General features: G+C 36.7%; 1 protein-coding gene across 1 annotated transcript in view; it reads left to right on the top strand.

The window, feature by feature from the left end:
• Positions 1-22,772, top strand: part of OSTM1 (osteoclastogenesis associated transmembrane protein 1) — a 41,471-nt gene that overhangs the window by 15,130 nt on the left and 3,569 nt on the right. The window contains exons 3-5 of the mRNA XM_040474317.1: positions 3,100-3,197; positions 16,641-16,808; positions 19,025-19,190. Of these exons, the coding sequence (XP_040330251.1) occupies positions 3,100-3,197; positions 16,641-16,808; positions 19,025-19,190 (432 nt within the window). The remainder of the gene's footprint in view (positions 1-3,099; positions 3,198-16,640; positions 16,809-19,024; positions 19,191-22,772) is intronic.

Genomic DNA, 22,772 nt, shown 5'->3' with positions numbered 1-22,772 from the left:
AATATTTTATTAATTTCACAGTATTTGAAAATGCAGTCTCAGGAATCAGACTGAGTAGAAATTTCAGGTCGTTACTTACCAGTTTCGTAGCCATAGGCAACTTCCTTAATTCCTCTAAACCTCTGTTCCTTATTTAGAAAATGGAGATAATGATAGTGCTTGCCTCTTAATATTATAAGAATTACAGTACATGCATATATCATAGTGTGTGATACACTAGTGTCTTGTAGGGGAGTGAAAAAACCTCTTTACCCATTTTAGGTTCTCTTGCTAGAACTTTGTAGATTAGATCAGGTGAGAACACGTTAAGAAGAGAAAAACAAGGGTTTATTAACGTGTGTTTTGCACGTGGACACATGGGAACACCCCATAAGGGGAGTAACATATGGAAGTAATCCAAAGGGATGGTTAGAATTTGGGCTTCTATATCATGTTAGGTTAATCAAAAGAAAACAGGTTTCGGACTTCTGAGTGGAGGAGGCAAGTTCTGAGAACCAGAAAAGGTATGGTAAACCAGGGTTATTAATGCAGATTTACATCAGAGCCTTCTGCATTGGTAAGTGTTGTTAAGAGTCCTCCTCTTCCTTACACCCTGAGGGAGACATTTTACACATGGAAATTTCCCTCCAAATGTAAATTTCATTTATAAAACATAACATGTTCCCTGTTTTTAGAGCTTTTTTTCCTGCTTCTGTTGGTTATCAGTGACCTTTAGCTCAAAATAATCTATATGCCCCAGAGGCATATTTTGAGGTGACTGTATTCCAGTACCCTTCACTACCTGTTCACTTTATCTCTTATCCATTGAATTCTTTCTGTTTGCATTGCTACCTTCTGGATAATTGCAATAGCTTCCTATCCTGTCTCTCCACTCTCAGTTGAGAGACATCATATTAGATGGCCCTGAGTGGGTATAATATATGGCTATCAGTTGAAATCAAGGAGGACAAGAGTAGCATGGAGTAGGTACTAGAGAATAGAAAATATTTGGAACATCCATTGTAGAATAATTGGTAGGGTGCCTATAAGAAGTTTTTGTGGCCCTATGACTAGAATTTAGAATTGAGTCCCTTAATATAACCTTAAGATTTTCTATAATAGTGTGCTACAAAACAGAATTGGGAGTAGAGGAAGTAAACGGAGGTTGTCTAGGGTTGCAAATGTTTGTGAGTGTGTGTAATGTAAGGAGGGCAAGGATTCTCAGAGAGTGAGATTGAAATGGCTGGCCACAAGTTTCAGGATATAGAGCCAGGCACTCAAACCTACAACCTAGATACATGGAAAGCAAAAGGAATGAACTCGAGCTAATGTTAAGTAAGAGTATTAAGTTGCAGAGGAATATCATTTATTTTAGATTTAAAAAAAACACGTAAAATAATTATCTTTGTTTCCAGACTTTACTTGAAGCCCCTTTATCAGTATTTTTTAGGCAAAATTCTTACCATCTAGTTTCTCTGTTCCCATAACTCACAATAGATTTGAAAGACCAAATTTATTTATTTATTTTTTAAGGTTTATTTATTTTTAAGTGTTTATTTATTTTGAGAGAGAGCATGTGTGCATGAGCAGGGCAGGGGCATACAGAGAGGTAGAGAGAGAATCCCAAGCATGCTTTGTGCTGCCAGCTCAGAGCCTGACACATGGCTCTATCATACAAATCTTGAGACCATGACCTGAGCCGAAATCAAGAGTCAGGTGCTCAACCTGACTCAGCTGAGCCACCCAGGTGCTCCAAAAGAACAAAGTTTATTTTATTTTTTATATTATTTTATTTTATTGTTCAAAATTTTATTTATTTTTATTTTTATTTTTTTAATTTTTTTTTTCAACGTTTATTTATTTTTGGGACAGAGAGAGACAGAGCATGAACGGGGGAGGGGCAGAGAGAGAGGGAGACACAGAATCAGAAACAGGCTCCAGGCTCTGAGCCATCAGCCCAGAGCCCGACGCGGGGCTCGAACTCACGGACCGCGAGATCGTGACCTGCACCACCCAGGCGCCCTGATAAATTATATTTAAAAATAAATAGGGGCGCTTTCGGGGCGCCTGGGTGGCACAGTTGGTTAAGCGTCCGACTTCAGCCAGGTCACGATCTCGCGGTCCGTGAGTTCGAGCCCCGTGTCGGGCTCTGGGCTGATGGCTCAGAGCCTGGAGCCTGTTTCTGATTCTGTGTCTCCCTCTCTCTCTGCCCCTCCCCCGTTCATGCTCTGTCTCTCTCTGTCCCAAAAATAAATAAACGTTGAAAATAAATAAATAAATAAATAAATAAATAAATAAATATAATTTATTGTCAAGGGGGCTAACATACACTGTATACAGTGTGCTCTTGGTTTTGGGGATAGATTCCTGTGATTCATTGCTTACATACAATATCCAGTCCAAAAGAGCAAATTTTAAAAGGTTGATCCTGTTAGATGCAGTAAATGACTCACTAGTGAAGATGGAAGAGACACAGAACTACTATATTTGTCACAAAACAGGATCAAAAAGCATATAAATTTAGATTAAATGAATGTAGGATACACAGTCTTTATGCCTACAGAGCACTAAGTGCGCTTATTAAGTTAGTATTTGATAACTGATGTTCACGATTGAGACTTTGTAACATATCAAAAATCAATTTAAATTTTATTTGATGTAGTGTTTTTTTTTTAATTTTTAAAGTTTATTTATTTTGAAAAAGAGACAGCATGGGTGGGGGGTGCGGCAGAGAGAGGGAGAGAGAGAATCCCAAGCAGGCTCTGCAGTGCTGTCAGCACAGAGCCTGATGTAGGGCTCCAACCCACGAAACTGTGAGATCATGACTTGAGCCAAAACCAAGAGTCAGACACTTAGCCAACTAAGCTACAGTTGCTCTGGTATATTGTTTTTATAGAGAGAGGAGAATACGTGATTAAGATTTTTGTGAAAATGTTTATGATATGAAAAAATATCTTTTAGAAACTAGAAGGGGTAAGCTTCATGTATGTGGAACACATAATGCTTGTTTGAATAAAGAATTACTATAGTTTGAAACAGAATATGATAGCTTGAGAGATAAATGACAGTTTATAATTGTTGCTTGAGATATATTAATATACATTTTTGTTTGTTTGACAGATTGTTTAACGAACACAAGTGAAGAATTGTCAAATAGCACGCTATATTTCCTCAGTCTATTTAATCACACTTTGACCTGCTTTGAGCATAACCTTCAGGTATTTTATATATGATACTTGAAATTAAAATGATGCCTTGTACAAATGAGTAATGAATCATTTTAAAAATGTTTTACCATTAATTATTGATATTTATCTAGACATACAATGTAGAAGAGTAAGTGGACCTGGATATCTGCTAAATTCTTACATTAGTAGCCTTTAGGCAAATCATCAAAACTTTAGTTTTCTTACTTATAAGGTGGGAACAGCAAAATCTATCCTGCCTGCCTTCAAGTATTTTGTAGTGAGGATCCAATGAGACACTGAGTATGGAACACAGTAACTTAGGTATGTCATTGTTTAATTAAAACACGATGTTGTTCTGACAGTAATTTACCTTGACTTTGTTTATGCAAAAGGTATTATGTAATGCAGTATATGATTCTGTCTACAGGCAGCTTATTCTTTGCCTTAATATTTGCTGAAATATATTTTACCTGCTTTTAAAGGCACTGTTTAGTAAAGTAGCTTTGAATATTGAATTATAATGTAAAAGGTACCCTTTAAGAAACCTACCCTTAGGGCTCCTGGCTGGGTTGCTAGAGCTTGTGACTCTTGATCTCAGGGTTGTGAATTCAAGCCCCACATTGGGTATAGAGAGTACTTACTTTTTTTTTTTTTTTTTTTTTTTTTTGAGAGAGCAAGCAATGGGGAGCTTGATCTCATGACTGTGAGAACATGATCTGAGCTGAACTCAAGAATCGGAAGCTTAACTGACTGAGCTACCCAGGTGCCCCAAAAAATAAAATCTTAAAAAAAAAAAAGAAACTTGCCCTTATTGGTTTTGTTTTCTCCACCTCTGACCCTTGACTGTTGGTATTGGAACTTTCCTGGTGGTGGTAAGGGGTGATGTTAGAACTCTGATAAAATCCTAGATTTGAAATTTGCTTAGCAGGTAAGTAATCCCCACAAATAGATGTAAACATGTTTAGTATATAGGTATATATGATTCCTCTTTAATAAATGTGATAACACAGAATTATGAATTTCCATGAGAATAAGAACTATTAGATAAGCAGTTCCCAAAATATATTCTGCAAAGTGTGATTAATACATGGCCTATAAAAAAAGGTTTAGTGAGTGTTCTAATAAGGTTAGGAAATGCTTTACTACAGGACTTTAGAAGGTTAGTGGATTAATTAATGTATGTTGTAGAATTCCAAATGGTAATTTTTTTTAATTTTATTTTTTTAAATTTACATCCAAATTAGCATATAGTGCAACAATGATTTCAGGAGTAGATTCCTTAATGCCCCTTACCCATTTAGCCCACCCCCCCTCCCATAACCCTCAGTTTGTTCTCCATATTTAAGAGTCTCTTATGTTTTGTCCCCCTCCCTGTTTTCATATTTTGTTTCCCTTGCCTTATGTTCATCTGTTTTGTCTCTTAAAGTCCTCTTATGAGTGAAGTCATTTGATATTTGTCTTTCTGTGACTGACTAATTTTGCTTAGCATAATACCCTCTAGTTCCATCCATGGAGTTGCAAGTGGCAAGATTTCATTCTTTTTGATTGCTGGGTAATACTCCATTGTATATATACACCACATCTTCTTTATCCATTCATCCATCGACGGACATTTGGGCTCTTTCCATACTTTGGCTATTGTTGATAGTACTGCTATAAACATTGGGGTGCATATGTCTCTTCGAGACAGCACACCTGTATCCCTTGGCTACATACCTAGTAGTGCAATTGCTGGGTCGTAGGGTAGTTCTATTTTTAATTTTGTGAGGAACCTCCATCCTGTTTTTCAGAGTAGCTGCACCACCTTGCATTCCCACCAACAATGCAAAAGAGATCCTCTTTCTTCGCATCCTCACCAGCATCTGTTGTTGCCTGAGTTGTTAATGTTAGCCATTCTGACAGGTGTAAGGTGGTATCTCATTGCGGTTTTGCTTTGTATTTTCCTGATGATGAGTGATGTTGAGCATTTTTTCATGTGTCTGTTAGCTATCTGTATGTCTTCTTTGGAGAAGTGTCAATTCATGTCTTTTGCCCATTTCTTCACTGGATTGTCTGTTTTTTGGGTATTGAGTTTGATAAATTCTTTATAGATTTTGGATACTAACCCTTTATCCGATATGTCATTTGCAGATATCTTCTCCCATTCTGTCAGTTGCCTTTTAGTTTTGCTGATTGTTTCCTTCACTGTGCAGAAGCTTTTTATTTTGATGAGGTCCCGGTAGTTTTATTTGCTTTTGTTTTCCTTGCCTCCAGAGACATGTTGAGTAAGAAGCTGCTGCGGCCAAGATCAAAGAGGTTTTTGCCTGCTTTCTCCTCTAGGATTTTGATGGCTTCCTGTCTTACATTTAGGTCTTTCATCCATTTTAAGTTTATTTTTGTGTATGGTGTAAGAAAGTGGTCCAGGTTCATTCGTCTGCATGTTGCTGTCCAGTTTTCCCAGCACCACTTGCTGAAGAGACTGTCTTTATTCCATTGGATATTCTTTCCTGCTTTGTCAAAGATTAGTTGGCCATACATTTGTGGGTCCATTTCTGGGTTCTCTATTCTGTTCCATTGATCTGAGTGTCTGTTCTTGTGCCAGTACCATACTGTCTTGATGATGACAGCTTTGTAGTATAGCTTGAAGTCTGGGATTGTGATGCCTCCTGCTTTGGTTTTCTTTTTCAAGATCGCTTTGGTTATTCGGGGTCTTTTCTGGTTCCATACAAATTTTGGGATTGTTTGTTCTAGCTCTGTGAAGAATGCTGTTGTTATTTTGATAGTGATTGCATTGAATATGTAGATTGCTTTGGGTAGTATCGACATTTTAACAATATTTGTTCTTTCTATCCAGGAGCATGGAATCTTTTTTCATTTTTTTGTGTCTTCTTCAGTTTCTTTCATAAGCTTACTATAGTTTTCAGAGTATAGATTTTTCACCTCTTTGGTTAGATTTATTCCTAGGTTTTTATGGTTTTTGGTGCAACTGTAAATGGGATTGATTCCTTGATTTCTCTTTCTGTTGCTTCATTGTTGGTGAATAGGAATGCAACCGATTTCTGTGCATTGATTTTATATCCTGAAACTTTGCTGAATTCACGAATCAGTTTTAGCAATTTTTTGGTGGAATCATTTGGGTTTTCCATATAGAGTATCATGTCATCTGCGAAGAGTAAAAGTTTGTCCTCCTCCTGGCCGATTTGGATGCCTTTTATTTCTTTGTGTTGTCTGATTGCAGAGGCTAAGGTTTCCAATACTATGTTGACCAAATGGTAATTTTTGTGTACAGTGTTTACCAAGTCTATTTGACCAGTTAGTTACTCTTTGGTTTAAGAGACTAGTGTTCTGATGAATGTTTTAGGAAAATTAGCATTTTGCTGGGATGTTAGTTGCAAATGTTTTATCCTAGTTTGTTGGTTTTTTTTTATTGTGTTTTTCTTTTTTGTTACAAAGAAAATTTTAATTTTTATATTATCAGATTTATCAAAAAATTGTAATAGCTTGTAGACTTGGTGTCATATTAGAAGGATTTTCCCACTTTGAGATAATTTTTTAAATTGCTGTGATTTAGTAATTTTATGGTTTCATTTTCTGTGTTTAAAAAAAATTTTTTTTTTAACGTTTATTTATTTTTGAGACAGAGAGAGACAGAGCATGAACGGGGGAGGGTCAGAGAGAGAGGGAGACACAGAATCAGAAACAGGCTCCAGGCTCTGAGCGGTCAGCACAGAGCCTGACACGGGGCTTGAATTCATGGGCCGCGAGATCATGACCTGAGCCGAAGTCGGCCACTTAACCGACTGAGCCACCCAGGTGCCCTTCATTTTCTGTGTTTAAAACATCTTATCTCTATCTGAAATTTATTTTGGTGTGAGATGCGAGGCATAGGTCATTAGTTTTTCCTGATGGCTTCTTAACTGTCCCAGTTAACTAAATAAATCCGTGAGATGAATATAGAACCAAGTTAAAAAAAAAAAAAATCAATCAAAAAATCATTTTGTGATTTTATTACAATTACATTACATTTTAGATTCATCACTTGGAAAGAATTGGCATGTTTATGGTACTGAGCTTTCCTATCTAGGAATATGGTATATCATCTATTTTTATTATTATGGTAAATTAGAATATAAAATTTACCATGTTACCATTTTTAAGCGTACACTCACATTGTTGTGCAAATATCACCACCAACCATCTCTAGAAGTTTTTCGAACTGCAGGTCTGTACCCATTAAGTAATGATTCTCCATGTCTTCCTCCTCTAGCCTCTGGCAGCCACCTTTATTCTCTATTTTTTTCATGCCCTCTAGTAGTTTTACTGATTTATTTAAATTTCATATAGGTGTTATACATTTCGGAAGTTTATTCCAAGGTATTATATTATTTTTGGTGCCATTGTGAATGATATCTTTTCTTCCCCTGCTCCAGATTTTCAGTGGTTTCTTTCTTTTAAAATGTTTTATTTTGGAATGATTTTAGATTTACAGAAAACTTGCATCGGTAATGCAAAGAATTCCTGTATATTCCTGACCCAGTTTCCCCAAATGTTAACCCTATGTTACCATGGTATATTTGTCAAAACTAAGAAATCAATGTTGGTACATAGCTATTAACTAAATGCCAGACTTCATTGATTTCACCACTTTTCCCACTAATGTCCTTTTTTCTGTTTAAGGATCCATTCCAGGATAACATGTTGCATTTAGTAACAGATTACTCCTTAAAATTTCTATCATATATATAGCTACATTCCCTTTCTTATTCCAAATGCTGTTTTGTGCAGTTTTCCCCTTGAGTTTTCTTTAGGCTTGTTAAAGGTATGTTCATTTTTGTTGATCATTCTGAAAACCTGTGTTTGGTTATATTTATTGGTTTCTAGGTTGTTTTTTTTTAATGTGTTTATTTTTGCTTTTGCATTTATTCCTCCTATATTTTCTGGTTAATTTTGTCATTTTTCTAGTTCTTTGAATTGAATGGTCAATGTATTTCTAGCTTTTTTTTTGCTCAACAATAAAATAATTTGCAGATTGTAAGTTTATAACTTTGGCCTTTCCAATAATAAGATTCTCATATAAAGGCATTGTATTTGCTTTTTATTTCTAAATTTCTAATTTTAATTTTGATTTATTCTTTTTTTTTTTTTAATTTTTTTTTCAACGTTTATTTATTTTTGGGACAGAGAGAGACAGAACATGAACGGGGGAGGGGCAGAGAGAGAGGGAGACACAGAATCAGAAACAGGCTCCAGGCTCTGAGCCATCAGCCCAGAGCCCGACGCGGGGCTCGAACTCACCGACCGCAAGATCGTGACCTGGCTGAAATCGGACGCTTAACTGACTGCGCCACCCAGGCGCCCCTGATTTATTCTTTGACTTAAGAGTTCTTTGGAAGATTATTTTTTTGGGGGCGCCTGGGTGGCTCGGTCGGTTAAGCGTCCAACTTCGGCTCAGGTCATGATCTCAACCACTCAGAGCCTGGAGCCTGTTTCAGCCTGTCTCCCTCTCTCTCTGCCCCTCCCCCGTTCATGCTCTGTCTCTCTCTGTCTCAAAAATAAATAAACGTTAAAAAAAAAGTTATTTTTTTTAATAGGAGTGACATGATTTCTTTGGTTTATTTGCATTTGTACATCTCAAGTTTCATTGAAATTGTGACCAGTAAGTATAGCCTGTGTACATTTTGGAACTAATTGAGATATCTTTGTGATGTAATAATCAGTTATTAAAAACCTTTAAAAAATGTTTTATGGGCATTTGAAAAGAATATGTATATAGGATGCAAAGTGATGTTTTTTTTACTTATTTGTTTATTTACTTTTAGGTCAAATTTGTTAGTATATTATGAAGAATATAAGCAAAGGTGTCATAACAGAGACCTCAAATAACTATCACAAATAAGAGAATGAAATGGTCCACAGGTAGATGATAGGCAGCTGTATTCCACAAGGTGATTCTGGGACCTACATTTCTTGTCCCTTTGTGCTTACCCCTCGTTTAAGGAGTTGTGTTAGGAGGCTTTCAGCCAGGACCCCATTTAATCCTGTGAGAATGGGAAAAGAAAGAAAGTGAAGGGCAAGGAGTTTCTTTTCAGGAAGTTTCACAGAAATTCCCGTGTCGTTTATGTTTTTGTCTCATTGATAAGAATGTAGTCAATAACCATATCTAGCTAGGTGACCAAGTGCCCTGCTGAAACTCAGGCAGGTTCTGTTACTTAAATTTCTATGTGTCTATGTATGCTATCCCTAAGTTTCTATATGTGATTTTATTTTGGATGAATTTACCTTGTGCTTGTGAAAGTATTAATTTTATTATTTTTGTTGCTCTGTTGTAGGGATTATAAAGGTTTATGAGTTTGATGTCTTTTTAGATTGTATTTTTGTTATAAATATATATAATATTTATGTAAGATATTTATCTTTATCCAACTGAATGCTTTTGCCTTGAATTCTACTTTAACGCTAATGTTGCCACCACTGTTGTTTTTTGTTTGCATGTTTCCTATATCTGTTTATTTCTTCATTTTTAATCTTTTTTATATAATTAAGAAATATTTCTGATATAAGTAGCATGTATGTATGGATTTTATTTTGTATTTGACATAGAGTCTCTCTTTAATAGAGGAATTTGACCAATTCACATGTATTGTGCTATTATTTTAGGTCTAATTCCTGCCACCCATTTTTCTATTTTCTGGGTTTTTTTTCCTTTTTCTTGACTTTTATGGGAATGACCTGTTTTTCAACTTCTTTTTCTCTATTTGTAATTTAAATTTTTTTTTCAACATTTTTTATTTATTTTTGGGACAGAGAGAGACAGAGCATGAACGGGGGAGGGGCAGAGAGAGAGGGAGACACAGAATCGGAAACAGGCTCCAGGCTCCGAGCCATCAGCCCAGAGCCTGACGCGGGGCTGGAACTCACGAACCGCGAGATCGTGACCTGGCTGAAGTCGGATGCTTAACCGACTGCGCCACCCAGGCGCCCCTCTATTTGTAATTTAAATTTCATATATCCTATTCTGCCATCATAGTGTTTTTCTTTAACTTTTTAAAGAAGTATATTTGAATTTGTAGTTCTCTATCACAATAGTCTTCCTAGATCAAGATAGAATCCCATATCCCATAATTTATATAAATACTCTGCAATTTAAAACTCATTTTTATTAAATTTGAAATATATCTTTTTCAAAACCCCTTACCTGCCCCAATAATCATTCTATTAGCAGTTATTCATATTTTACTGTTTCTGTGCTTGCTATCCTTTCCAAGCCTTTCTATATCTTTCCCTTTTTTTTTTTGAGTTTTGATGTTTGACTAGACTACTACTTTGTTAGAAGGATATGGGAGATGTACTTTCTAAATCTTTGCATGTCTGAAAATGTCCATTTGTTTCCCTTACATGTGAGTAATAGCTTGGCTAGGTTTACGATTCTAGAATCATCATTCTTTTTTTCTCAGTTCTCTATGAATTATTCTCCTTTATCTTTAGTGTTTCAGATAGAAATCAATGCCAATTTGAATTGTTTTCATGTATAGGTAATTTTTACTTAGGTTTTCTTTTACTTTGCCCTATCTGGCCCTCTCTCTCCTTATAATAGTCCTATTACAGATATACTGAATCTTTTGGGTCTGGTTCCTCTATGCCCCTTATCTTCTTTCTCTTAAGTAAGCTTTCTCGCTTTCTCCCTTTCTCTCTCTCTCTCTCTCTGGCTTTTCTTTTTGTGTTCTAGGAGAGGTCCTTGTCTGAATCACTAATTATATCCTCAGTGTTGCATTCTACTTTTCACTGCTTCTATATTAATTTCTTCTGTTGTGAGGTATTTTTTAATTTTCAAGAATTTTTATTGCTCTAATAGGTGCTGTTTTTCTTACTGTTTCAAGAATAAGCTATGTTATTTGCTTTATTCTATTGTAGGTAAACATTGGGAAATACAGATGAAAGAAATCAAATGCCAGATTATTTGTAAATATCTCTTTACACATATATTTAGTCTCTCACTTTTACTAAGTATATACTAGTTTAAAGCAATTATTTTTAATATAGTCTCTTTTACCTTTCAGGACTTCTATTTTTTTCAAGAGGCAGGCTGATTTTATTTTATCTCAGATCTTTGCAGATAAATGTGACAAATGATATGCATTATTTTTTCAGTCTTTTTCTTATGAAAAGATTTAAAACTCACAGAAAAGTTGAAAGAGTGTTACAATGAAGACTCATATCTATCATCTAGATTCAACAATTACCAACTTTTTGTCATATTTTCTTTATATATGTGCAGATATGTTTAGTTTTTTGCTGAAGCATTTTAAATTAAGTTGGAAAAAATAAGTTGTAGATATGATGACATATTATTTGCTTTTTAAAGAGTTTTCAAGTTTTAATTTTAGAATAATAGATTTAGAACAAAATTACAAAGATAGTACAGAATGTTCTCATATACCCCTCATTCAGTTTCCACTCTGTTAACATCTTTTGTTATAGTACATTTGTCACAACTGAAAAACCAACATTGGTGCATTTAGCACTAACTAAACTAGAGTTTGTGTTCGCTAGTTTCTCCAGTAAAGTCCTTCCTTCTCCATCCTGATTTCCAGATTGCATTTAGTTGTTCTGTTTCCTTAAGTGAGTTAGTTTTACTCACAACGCTTCTGATGTCCAGTGTGTAGTGATTTTCCCATACCAACAACTAATTCTCTGACACCAACTAGGTGTCCTACAATTCGATTTTGATACTAACTACCTGGAATTAATGTCAGACTCCACAGATTTAAGGGCTCAGTCTCACAAGAAGCCCTTATTTCAGATGCCCATCACAAAGTGCCCAGGTTACCTACCCTTGCATTCGACTTGGCTACAAAGTCAAGGGGTTCCCACAACTTGCCCCCTTTCAAGTTCAATAATTTGCTAAATGACTCACAAAACTCAGGTACACTTTTTACTTATGTTTACTGGTTATTACAGAGGATACAAGTCAGAAATAGCCCAAGTGGAAGAGATGTGTAGGCGAAGGTGTGAGGGAGGGGTGTGTGTGCAGGGCTACCATGCTCTGCTGGGGATACCACTCTTCCAGCACATCGCTGTATGCACCAACCCAGAAGCAAGCTCTTGTAACATTGAGGGTTTTGTGTGTGTGTGTGTGTGTGTGTGTGTGTGTGTGTGTGTGTGTGTGTGAAGGTTTCATTATGTAGGCATGATTAATTACCTCAGCTACTGGTGATTAACTCAGTCTCCAGCTCCTCTCCCCTCCTCAGAGGTCAGAGGTGGGGCTAAAAGTTCCAACACCCAATCGTGCTTTGGTCTTTCTGGTGACCAGCCTTTAGCCTGAAGCTATGTAGGGACGCCCAGCCACCAGTCATGCATTAGCATACAAAAGGCTCTCTTATCACTGGGGATATCCCAGTGCCAGGATCCGGAGACAAAGGCCAAATACCTATTTCCCATCACACCACACTTAGCTCTTGTGGTCTATGACAGTTTCTCAATCTTTCCCTGTTTTTCATGACTGATAATTGTGAGGAGTACTGGCCACATATTTTATAGAATGTCCCCCAGTTTGGGTTTGTCTAATGTTTCTTTCATGGTTACACTGGGACTATGAGTTTTGGGGAAGAATACTACAGAAGTGAAGTGCCTTTCTCATCACATCTTGTCAGAGGTACATGCTGTCACCATGATTTATCCCTGATTATGTTAATCTTGATCACCTGGATAGGGTAGTGTTTTCTAGGTCTCTTTAACTCAAAGTTACCTTTTTCTTCCTCTTTCCATATTCTATTCTTTGGAAGCAAGTTCCTAAGTGACAAGAATGGGGATGGGGAAATTAAGATCTAAGTCCTGGAGGAGTGAGTGTTTGCTTAAATTATTTAGAAATCTTCTATAAGGAAGATTTGCCACTTCTTCCACATTTATTTATTTATATCAATATGGACTCATGGACATTTATTTCATACCTGGAGCTGTAATTAATTTTTAAAAGTTCTCTCCTATATGCTGAATGAATTCTTTTTCATTAGGGCATTTATTCTGATGTCTAGGTTTAATTTGCACTTCGAATCACTTTATTTGCTTGTTTTTTTTTTAAATTTGTTTTCTTTTTATGTCTAGTGTTAGGCTCATCTTACTTTCTTATGTGCTCATGTGGTCAGTGTGATAAGACGGTTGTACCAGGTTGGGAGGGCTAAAAGAAATCTCTCTCTCCATATAGAGTTTGGTTTCTATAGCTTGACTTTCAGAAATTCCCTCAAGCAGGCACTGTGCACTCACTTATTCATTCAACAAATATTTAATGGGCACTGATACGTGCCAGGAGGTAGTGTTCTGGGCACTGAGGATAGAGCAGTAAACAATACAACTAAGATTTCTGTTTTTCTGAACTATGTCCTAGTAGGGGTAAGACTAATAACAAAGAAATGAGATCATGAAGAGTACTGAGTCCTGGAAAGGGGTGTAGTGTGCTACTTTAGAGAGGGTGGGCAGGGAGTACCTCTGAGTAGGTGAATTTTGAGACAATCTAAATTTTGACATAGAGTCAGCCATGGGAAGAATGCTTCCCTTAGAAGCAAGGATAAAGGCCTTGGGAGAGAGAATGAGCTTGGTATGTGCAAGGAATAAGAAGAAGGCCTGTTTGGCTGGAGCACAGTGAACATATGTGAATGAGATACGGGGAGATAGGCAGAGGCCAAATCTTGTAGAGCTGTGCAGAACAAAGGAAGAAATATGGACTGAATTCTGAGCACAATGGGAAGCCATTTAAAGCAGGAATGTGACATGATATGAATTGCATGTTAAAATAGTACTCTGGCTGCGCTGTGGAGAAACTCAGTTGAACCTGGGCAACAACGGAAAGGAGGAACTTATTTAGGAAACTGTCACAGGAGAGAGAGATGGTGTGGACTGGGGTCCTGGCTGTAATGTTGGAGAAACGCAGATTGGTTCAGAATATATTTTGCAAGTATATCTAACAGGACTTGCTGATAGATTGGGTAATTCCTGAGATTTGTGGTGGCTGATCAGAGAGGGAAGAAGAAGCAGGACTATCCTAGAGTATCCAAGAGTATGATGGGGCCACTAGAAAGACTGGCTGTAAGGGATTGGGGATTAAGAATTCTGTTTTGAACAAGTTAATACAAAATAGCTATTGAACACCTAAGTTGAGATGTCAAATAACGTTATATGTGAACTTGGAGCTCGGGAGAGGTGTGAGCTGGAGATACAGATTTGGCCATCATCAGATCAGATGGTGTTTAAAGTCATGAGACCAAATGTGAATGAGTGAAGCTATAGTGATAATAAAGGGGCCCCAAAGAACTCCAGTGTTTTATAGGTAGGGTGTGTGTGCATGCGCCCATGTGTTTAAGAGGAGAAGGGAGCCAGCTTAAGAGTGGTGTATCCGGGGTACAAGAGCACCTGGCTCTGGGGGTCCCAAACAGACCAGGGTTGGCCATTTGCTGCTGACAAAATCCAAAGGCAGAGAGACTGATTGGTGATGAAACAGGAAAGGAATTTATTTCTATGAGGCCAATGTCCAGAAGACAGCCGACTAGCATCCCAAAGACTGTCTCCAAAGTGCTGAAAATACTTCCAGGTTTACATAAGGAAAATGTGGGGCAAAGATGGGTGGGTAGAGCAGGCAGGAAGTGAAGGTCAAATTGATCATCATCCTCATCGTCCTGGAGTCAATCATGGGCAGTGTCTTACAGGCTCAGGGCCGCCCTTACTGCTTCAGGGGGTAGTTTAAGTTCCCCTCTGGAGATGCTTTGCCCTCAGGGTCTTCTGCCTGAGCCTAGAGACAAACTGGAAAGAACGCAACTAAAAAGTTTGAGGTCAAAAGGGAAGCAGCCTAATTGGTGACATTGTCTGTGGCAGTGGCTCCGCGCTCAGTGCTTGGGCAGGAAAATGGGTTTACATTCCAGACCGGATCCATTTTGGGTAGTAAGCGTTTGCAGGTGGCTTCTCTGAGAACCTGGACTGTCTTGGTGGCTGTGGAAAGGCTCCTTTTTCTGGCTGGGTCTGCAGACAGGGTAGGGTTATTGTCCTAGCCTCTTGCATCTCTAGAGGCCAGTGGGTGGCTGGCTGCAGGGGATAGAGGTTCACAAGAGACTGTGGTTCTGGTTAGTTTCTCTGGGACTGGTATAGTAGCTGATACTACAATACAACCTTCCTGTGATGTGAGACTTGCATGTCACACCTTTGTATTTAAGGTGCTATTCAAGTGCCTGGATTTACTTTTCTTTTCTTGAATCTTGTGAAGAAGTCAGGACACAAGGCATGTGCTAGTATCATCCTCTTTCTAGAATCCTACTTCCTCATTCCTTTTAAACACTGTAGGTCTTTTTATTGTTTGGCTATGCCACCGTTTATTCAGTCAGTTCCTATGTTGATGGAGATTTTTGGTTCAGTATTTTACTATTACAAACATGTCTGTTTTGAGTATTTGTATGACTTTAACAGAAGTGAAATTGCTCTGTCAAAAGATATATGCATTTTAAATTTTCATATAAATGGCTAAATTATACTCCACCATCAAAGTTCTGTGCTCAATTTTTGGTCGAACACATTTAGCGAAATGCACAATTGTTCTGTGAAAAACAGGCCATGTGCTAGTTCTTGTGGCAGAACTAAAGGGAGACTTAGTTTCTCTGTTAAATAGATGGTGGTGGGGGGGTAACATTGTGGGGGCTGCATCAGTTTCATTCCTTTAATTGTTTCTTTTCTCTTTCATTCCAATATTCAGTTAATATCATTTCTTCAGGCAACAAGGTAATGAATAAGGGAAGAGAAGGCAAAGATGTGAACTGACTGGTTAGCAAACTTGCTCTTGAAAAGACAAGTGTCAGTCGCGGAAATGGAAAAGATTGAGATTCAGCAACATAATAGCTTATATATTATATCCACTACCTTCATTTTAGGTTATATAATCCTTTGGCATTAGTCCCTTTTTGTTGACTAGAGAGGTCTGGATTACAAACCTTGACATAAGAGGGTTGAGTGGGGATGTAGTTTTGGTGCCTTTTCCTTCCGCATTAATAAAGTGCCTTCTGTCTCAATGAGGCAGACTTCAGTTTTGAAGTCAGCACAGGGAACGTCATATTTGGTTTATTCTGTGAGAGTAGGATAGATAAGAGCAGCCATATAAATGACCAGATGATTTAAGACATTTGGGGGATTTAGACATTAGTAATTTGGCATCGGAGCTATTGTTCTCAGTTACCAGCGACTAGTGCAGTGGTTTTCAAAATTTAAGGGTAACTAGAAAGTGCAAAAATATTTTGCTATGTGCGTGCTTCTCTAATCCTTGAGACCTATAATACAGGTAGTGGTAGCAATATATTATAGATGATAAAACAGGCTCAGAGTGATTTAGTAACCTGTCTAACATCACACAGCTCAGTACTTTAATGTGCTATAGTGTTTCCTGTCTGCTAGGAGGTCAAATAGCTTATGTTAAAAGAGATGTAATGTTTATTGTGTGTATTAAATGTGCCTTTGATGTTTTAGGTGAGCGTACACAGTCTTATGCAGTTAAGGAATTATTCAGAAGTTTGCAAAAACTGTCGTGAAGCATACAAAACTCTGAGTAGTCTATACAATGAAATGCAAAAAATGAATGAACTTGAAAATAAGGCTGAATCTGGAACACATTTATGCATTGATGTGGAAGATGCAGTAAGTACTTTACTTGTGATATGATGCATATTTTGCAGTGTTGTTAATTGTGCCTTCAGTAGTACTATCCCCTTTAGAGGTATATTGGAATCTGTATATGCTGTCTTCAACCAGAAATAACTAGTTATAAAGTAGTAGAGTTTTAGAATATCCTGATCTGTCAAACTAAAATGAACATAAATCAAGTACTTCATAAATGAGTTGACAATTTGGTATGTTTGGTGTTTTAAGGTTGATAAAATGTGTCATTTTCAGAGGCATGGGTGTTGTTATATGTTTACATTTCAGTTTCTTATGTGCTATTGCTGATTCAAGAAGTCTCTGGTTTTGCTACTATGTGTTTCTTTTTTCTTTTCTTTTTTCTTTTTTTTTTTGTAAGCTTATATATTTATTTCCAGAGAGAGAACAGCTGAGGGGTGGTAGAGGCAGAGAGGGAGAGAGAATCCCAAGCAGGCTCTGTGCTGTCAGCACAGAGCCCAATGCTGGGCTCAGTCTCACAAACTGTGAGATCCTGACTTGAACCGAAATCAAGTCAGCCGCTTAACTGACTGAGCCACCCAGGTGCCCTGCTACCGTGTGTTTCTGAAGCCATTTTTGAATTGCTTCCTATCCCATTGCTTTTATTCTTTATATCTGTTATCATCTGAAATTTTTAATTTGTTTACTTATTTACAGTCTGTTACCTCTCACTGAAATATAAGCCACATGAGGAAAAGGACCTCCTGTCCTTTTCTGTTTACTGTCCAGTATTTAGAACAGTGCCAAGCATATAGTAGGCCTTTAGTAATGTATATTGATTAAATGGTTAACAAAAAAGATATTTCCTCCACTGTATAGTCGGCCTTCATGTGGGGCACCACTAGATGGCGATCATGCCTTTTTATGGGAATATGGTGCCTGAGGGTTGAGGCATCAAAGGAAATAGGAATTACTGGCTAAAAGTAGAGAACTAAAGGTCAGAGTTAATAAACTTAATGGTTGAGAATGATGAATATGAATAGCAGCTCAGAGTGAACTATGGTGGATCAATAATATTCGTGATGGCAAAAAGCATTTATTATCAACTTAAAATGGGTGGGTATACCATGGGGATTTTTATTTTTTTACTGCTCTTTTTCTAATGTCTGGAAGAGTACCTGCTTCTAGTAGGCTCTCAGTAAATACTAAATATTTATTTTAAGAATAATAGTCTATTTCATCATTTTTAAAATGAAGAAGAAAGATGAGTATTGATTCTCTGACAAAGGTTGGATTACATAGGAAATCAACATGACTTCCTGTTTTTAGAACGTCCTTCTTACAGTAAGCAAACCTTACAGTAAACATACAAAGCACCATTTGCAAACCATATCTCAAAATTCAGGCAAGAACAGTTTTCTACATTAAATTTGATAGTTTCCTTATATCACTTACCATGTTTGACAGAAACTGTGAGCTCAATGAAAATGGGGTATTGCTGCCCCTAAATATATCTGTTTTTAATGTATGATGCTAAATGAAATACTACCTAAAAAAGTTTCCATGATTCATTAGATATTATGGACTTAAACAATTATTTGCCATATGAATCTTTCATAATATCTTAGGTAAGGTACTAAACATTTCATAGATATCATCTCTTGAAGAACAGCTATATTTACATATTTAGTTGATGTTTTTATTTTCATTCTAAAAATATTGCAACAAGCTCAGTGAGATTACACATGAAACATAAAAAAAATTTGTTTTTGTGAGCCTTCCCCCCCCCCGTTTTATTGAGATATAATTGATGAATGAAATTGTAATATATTTAAAGTGTTCAACGTGATAATTTGATATACATATACATTGTGAAAGGACTCCCACAGTCGAGTTAATTAACACATCCATCACCTCACATTGTTACCCTTTTAAATCTTCTTTAATGAATGAAGCATGGTCTAACCATATTTCTGTTGATACAAGTTCTCCGAGATCTGTGAAAGGCTGACATTCTTTGGATGGTGTTATGAATTTAGAATATGAAATTTCTGTATGATATAAACTTACACAGTGACTGATTGTAAACTAGCTAATTTCCTGGGCAGAAGAAATTGTCCTCAACTATCAATAGATTTTTTAGGGATGTATATTTAGTTTTAAATTCTGGATGCCTGTTATTTTACTAATAAAATAATTGTATGACTTGAAGACAAATTAAATGTAAAACAAAGTAATTTTATTTGCTATCGTTCCAGATGAACATTACTCGAAAACTTTGGAGTCGAACTTTCAATTGTTCTGTCCCTTGCAGTGACACAGTGCCTGTAATTGCTGTTTCTGTATTCATTCTCTTTCTACCCATTGTCTTCTACCTTAGTAGCTTTCTTCACTCAGAACAAAAGAAACGGAAACTCATTCTACGTAAGTTTCTTTTTACGACTGTTTATTTATTTAACTAAAACCTGTATTTTAAAAACTTAAGCCTGTTTTAGAAATGATGTATACTCTGAAAACTCAAACTGTATTAGTCTAAAACAGCTCTCTGCTTCAAATTTTACAGTAAATACTTACTAATAGGAGAGATGTGTAAGAAGTCTATAAGTACAAATAATCAAAAGTCAACATACAGTATCTTTTCAGATGTTTTAACTGAGAGAGCTAGCTCTGGAATTAGGTAGGCAACAACAGAAGAATAGCAACAAAGGTTTTGCAGACCTGAACGGCCATGGTAGGGAGAGGTGGACAGCTCTCAGGCCCATCAGAGCTGTGGCAGAGCCACCTAGAAAGCCACCTAAAAAGGCAGGGAGAAACTATAGTGAACACACAGACAATTTGTTTATGAATAAATTGGAATTGTAGTTGCAAGGACATTACTTCACATACAGCATGTGCTCACACGTATTCCCCATCAAATAGGGCAGAGCAGAAAAAGCACTAATTAGAAGTTCCTATTTAGCTGAAGACGAGTGGTTTCTAAGTCTAGTGGGTTTCTTGTTTATGATCAGAATGAAGGTATGGGCTTATCCCTTAATAATTTTAACTTTTAAAATAGAGAATGTCTTTTGTAGAAAAAAGTTAGGCTTTTTTTTCTCTTAAATATTATTCCTAGTCTAGGAACCTATGATATAAAATTTCTTTCCTTTATAAATTTCTTTCTAGCCTTTCTTCTTCACAGTTTATTTAACCTCACTAATATATTTAACTAAAAAAAGCTACTTACAGATCAGCTTAAACTGAATTTGTAATGTCTTGTCACCTTGAAAAGCTAGCTAATAGAGGGGAAAGTCTGTAATATGAGTGTATTTGGCAAAGCTTTTCAAAGATTGCTAGTATTCTATAAAATATGTAATAAATGAGTCCTAAAAGCACTTACTTACAGTTTTAACAAAATATTGCAGGGACCTCACTATTGAGAAACTTTCTTTTTCAAGGCTTAGTGTACTTTTAAAGTTTAGCATCGTATTTGCCTGCAAATCAGTTTAACTCTGTGGAAGATACTTATTGCTTCTGATCAGGGTTTTTCAAAGTCACTTTCACCCATCTGCTTGTACAAGCCACAAACCTTGTTATCTTTACTTTCTTAATTCTTTTCTTTATTATTTCCCCATTCCCATATTCTCTTCCCTACCTTTTTTCACTCCATCAGCAAGTATTGACAGCTGTACTTCCAAAAATGTATCTTAAATTATCTTTTCTCTACCTCCACTGATAATACCTTGGCCCAAGCCATCCCATCTCTTATCTGCCCTAATGCAGGAGTCCCTTACCTGGTATCCCTGCTTCCATTTTTTGGACCCACAACAATCCATTCTTCATATAGTGGGTAGAGTAATTTTTCAAACACAAATTTTACTATGCTTTTCTCCCACTTGAAACCTTCCTGTGTTCCTGTTGCATCTAGAATAAACTCAAAACATATTTCCGGGGTCTGCTTTCTAAGCTATGTGTGACCTGCCCCTCCCGCCCCATCTACCTTTCTAAACTCACTACACCCACTCCTTTCTTTGTTCATGATGCTGTATGTAGGCAGACTGGCCTTTTTGCTCCCTTCAAACACCAAACTCATTCACACTGCCCCCTTCCCAAAGCTCTTACACTGGGCCTCTCTACCTTCCTTGACTGGCTCCTTGTCATCGAGGTCTTAGGCCAAAGATACTTATTCAAAGATACATTTTATGACCCCCATCCTTAAGACATCCTTCTTTCAATTCTCCTATATCTATCATCTTTCTTTGATGACACTTTTTAACTTAACTTTTTCATTTATATTCTATCTTATTTGCTCTCCTGACTCAACTGGAGGCTCCATCAGAACAAGGATTTTATCTTGTTCACCACTATATCAGTATCTAGAAAGTACCAGGCCTATATTAGGTGCTCAAATATATTTGTTGGACAAAAGAACGTGTATCTAATGTTAGCATTTCCTAGGGTGTGTTCCTTAAAATAACTAGTCCTGTGAAATTCCTTTTTATGATCTCCATAGTGTACCTGAATATAAATTAAAGGTTCTGAGATTATATTCCCAAAACTTGACAGAACTTTTGCATATTACCTGTGATGTTTCATGTTTATGAATTGATTTATGAATTTAAGGAAATGCTAGTGTAAGCAAACAATTCTTGTGCTGTTATCTCATGGACATTGTTTTTTTTTTTTTTTTATGTCACAATTTTATATGCCCCAATTTATTAAGTCCTGTGGTAGGAATTAGCGATTAAAAAAAAAAAAAAAGGAACAAGGCACAATATGTGCCCTCAAAGAACACACTGACCATAATCCAATTATTACAACAGATGTAGTTAAAGGTATACAGTGTGGTTGGCCCACAGAGAGTAAGACCAACTCTGCATTAGGGCTGTTGGAATTCATCCCTAGATCTCTGGGGTAGAATTTCTCTCCTCTCCTCTCCCCTCCCCTCCCCTTCCCTCCCCTTCCCTCCCCTCTCCTTTTATATCCCCTGGAGTAGAATTTTGAAGGATATAGGGATTTATCAGAGAATAAGGAAGCAAGGAGGTTGTAGATACATGTACTCATTGGCATTGTACCTGGTTAGTTTAATAAACTTGGTAATTAGTGAGAAACTAGATTATTTCTAGTAATTTTAAACAACATAGGGAGAAACCCTCTTGATTTAGTTTGTCTCCCAAACCCACAGAAGCTTAAGAGTAGACTTCTAGCTTAGGCAGTTTTTTAGGTTAAGTTGCCCTTTAGTTTAGCCTGAAGCAATACACTGGTCCAGAAAGTCATGTTGTCATCTTAGAGTGGTGGTTAGCAGAGACCCTGATGGAAACCAGAACACTGGTTTTCATCCTTGAACACATATCAGAATTGTCTGCAGAGCTTTAAAACAAAACATAAAAACAGATGCCTGGGTCCCATTGCAGACCTTCTGACCACAACCTCTACTCTCATGTTAAAAGCCTCTGAAGTAGAGAGATTCCTAGTTATCCAATGTAAAATACTTTTACTATGGCACAATTGTTTTTCATTTATGGAACATGAGAAACATTCACATTTAACTATAAGCACAAACATTACCAAGCAAAATAGCCATGATTTCCTTTATTAACCCTAATGATTCAGTCCCATTAGCATCATAATCAAAATTGATTGCACATATTTTATTAGCAGCCATATGTATTTGTGTGTCTGTGCACATGTAATATAACTCAATGTAACTTTTTTTTGTAAGCCATTTAAGTTTTTTTCAACTTTTTTTTGACAATTTTTTGACATTATAGAATTAAGAGAAATCTAGATTTGGATTTCTAACTTAGACTTTTTAAAAATTATTTATTTATTTAATATGAAATTAATTGTCAAATTGGTTTCCGTACAACACCCAGTGCTCATCCCAACAGGTGCCCCCCGTCACCCCCCCTCCCCTCTTTCCCACCCCCCCATCAACCCTCAGTTTGTTCTCAGTTTTTTAAAATTTTTTTTTTTCAACGTTTATTTATTTTTGAGACAGAGAGAGACAGAGCATGAACGGGGGGAGGG

This window comes from Herpailurus yagouaroundi, unplaced genomic scaffold (assembly GCF_014898765.1).
Source record: "Herpailurus yagouaroundi ecotype Mexico unplaced genomic scaffold, PumYag 139, whole genome shotgun sequence".
NCBI classification, from domain to species: Eukaryota; Metazoa; Chordata; class Mammalia; order Carnivora; family Felidae; genus Herpailurus; species Herpailurus yagouaroundi.
Note: the sequence above shows the minus strand (reverse complement) of the source record. Positions and strands in the feature narration are given on the sequence as shown.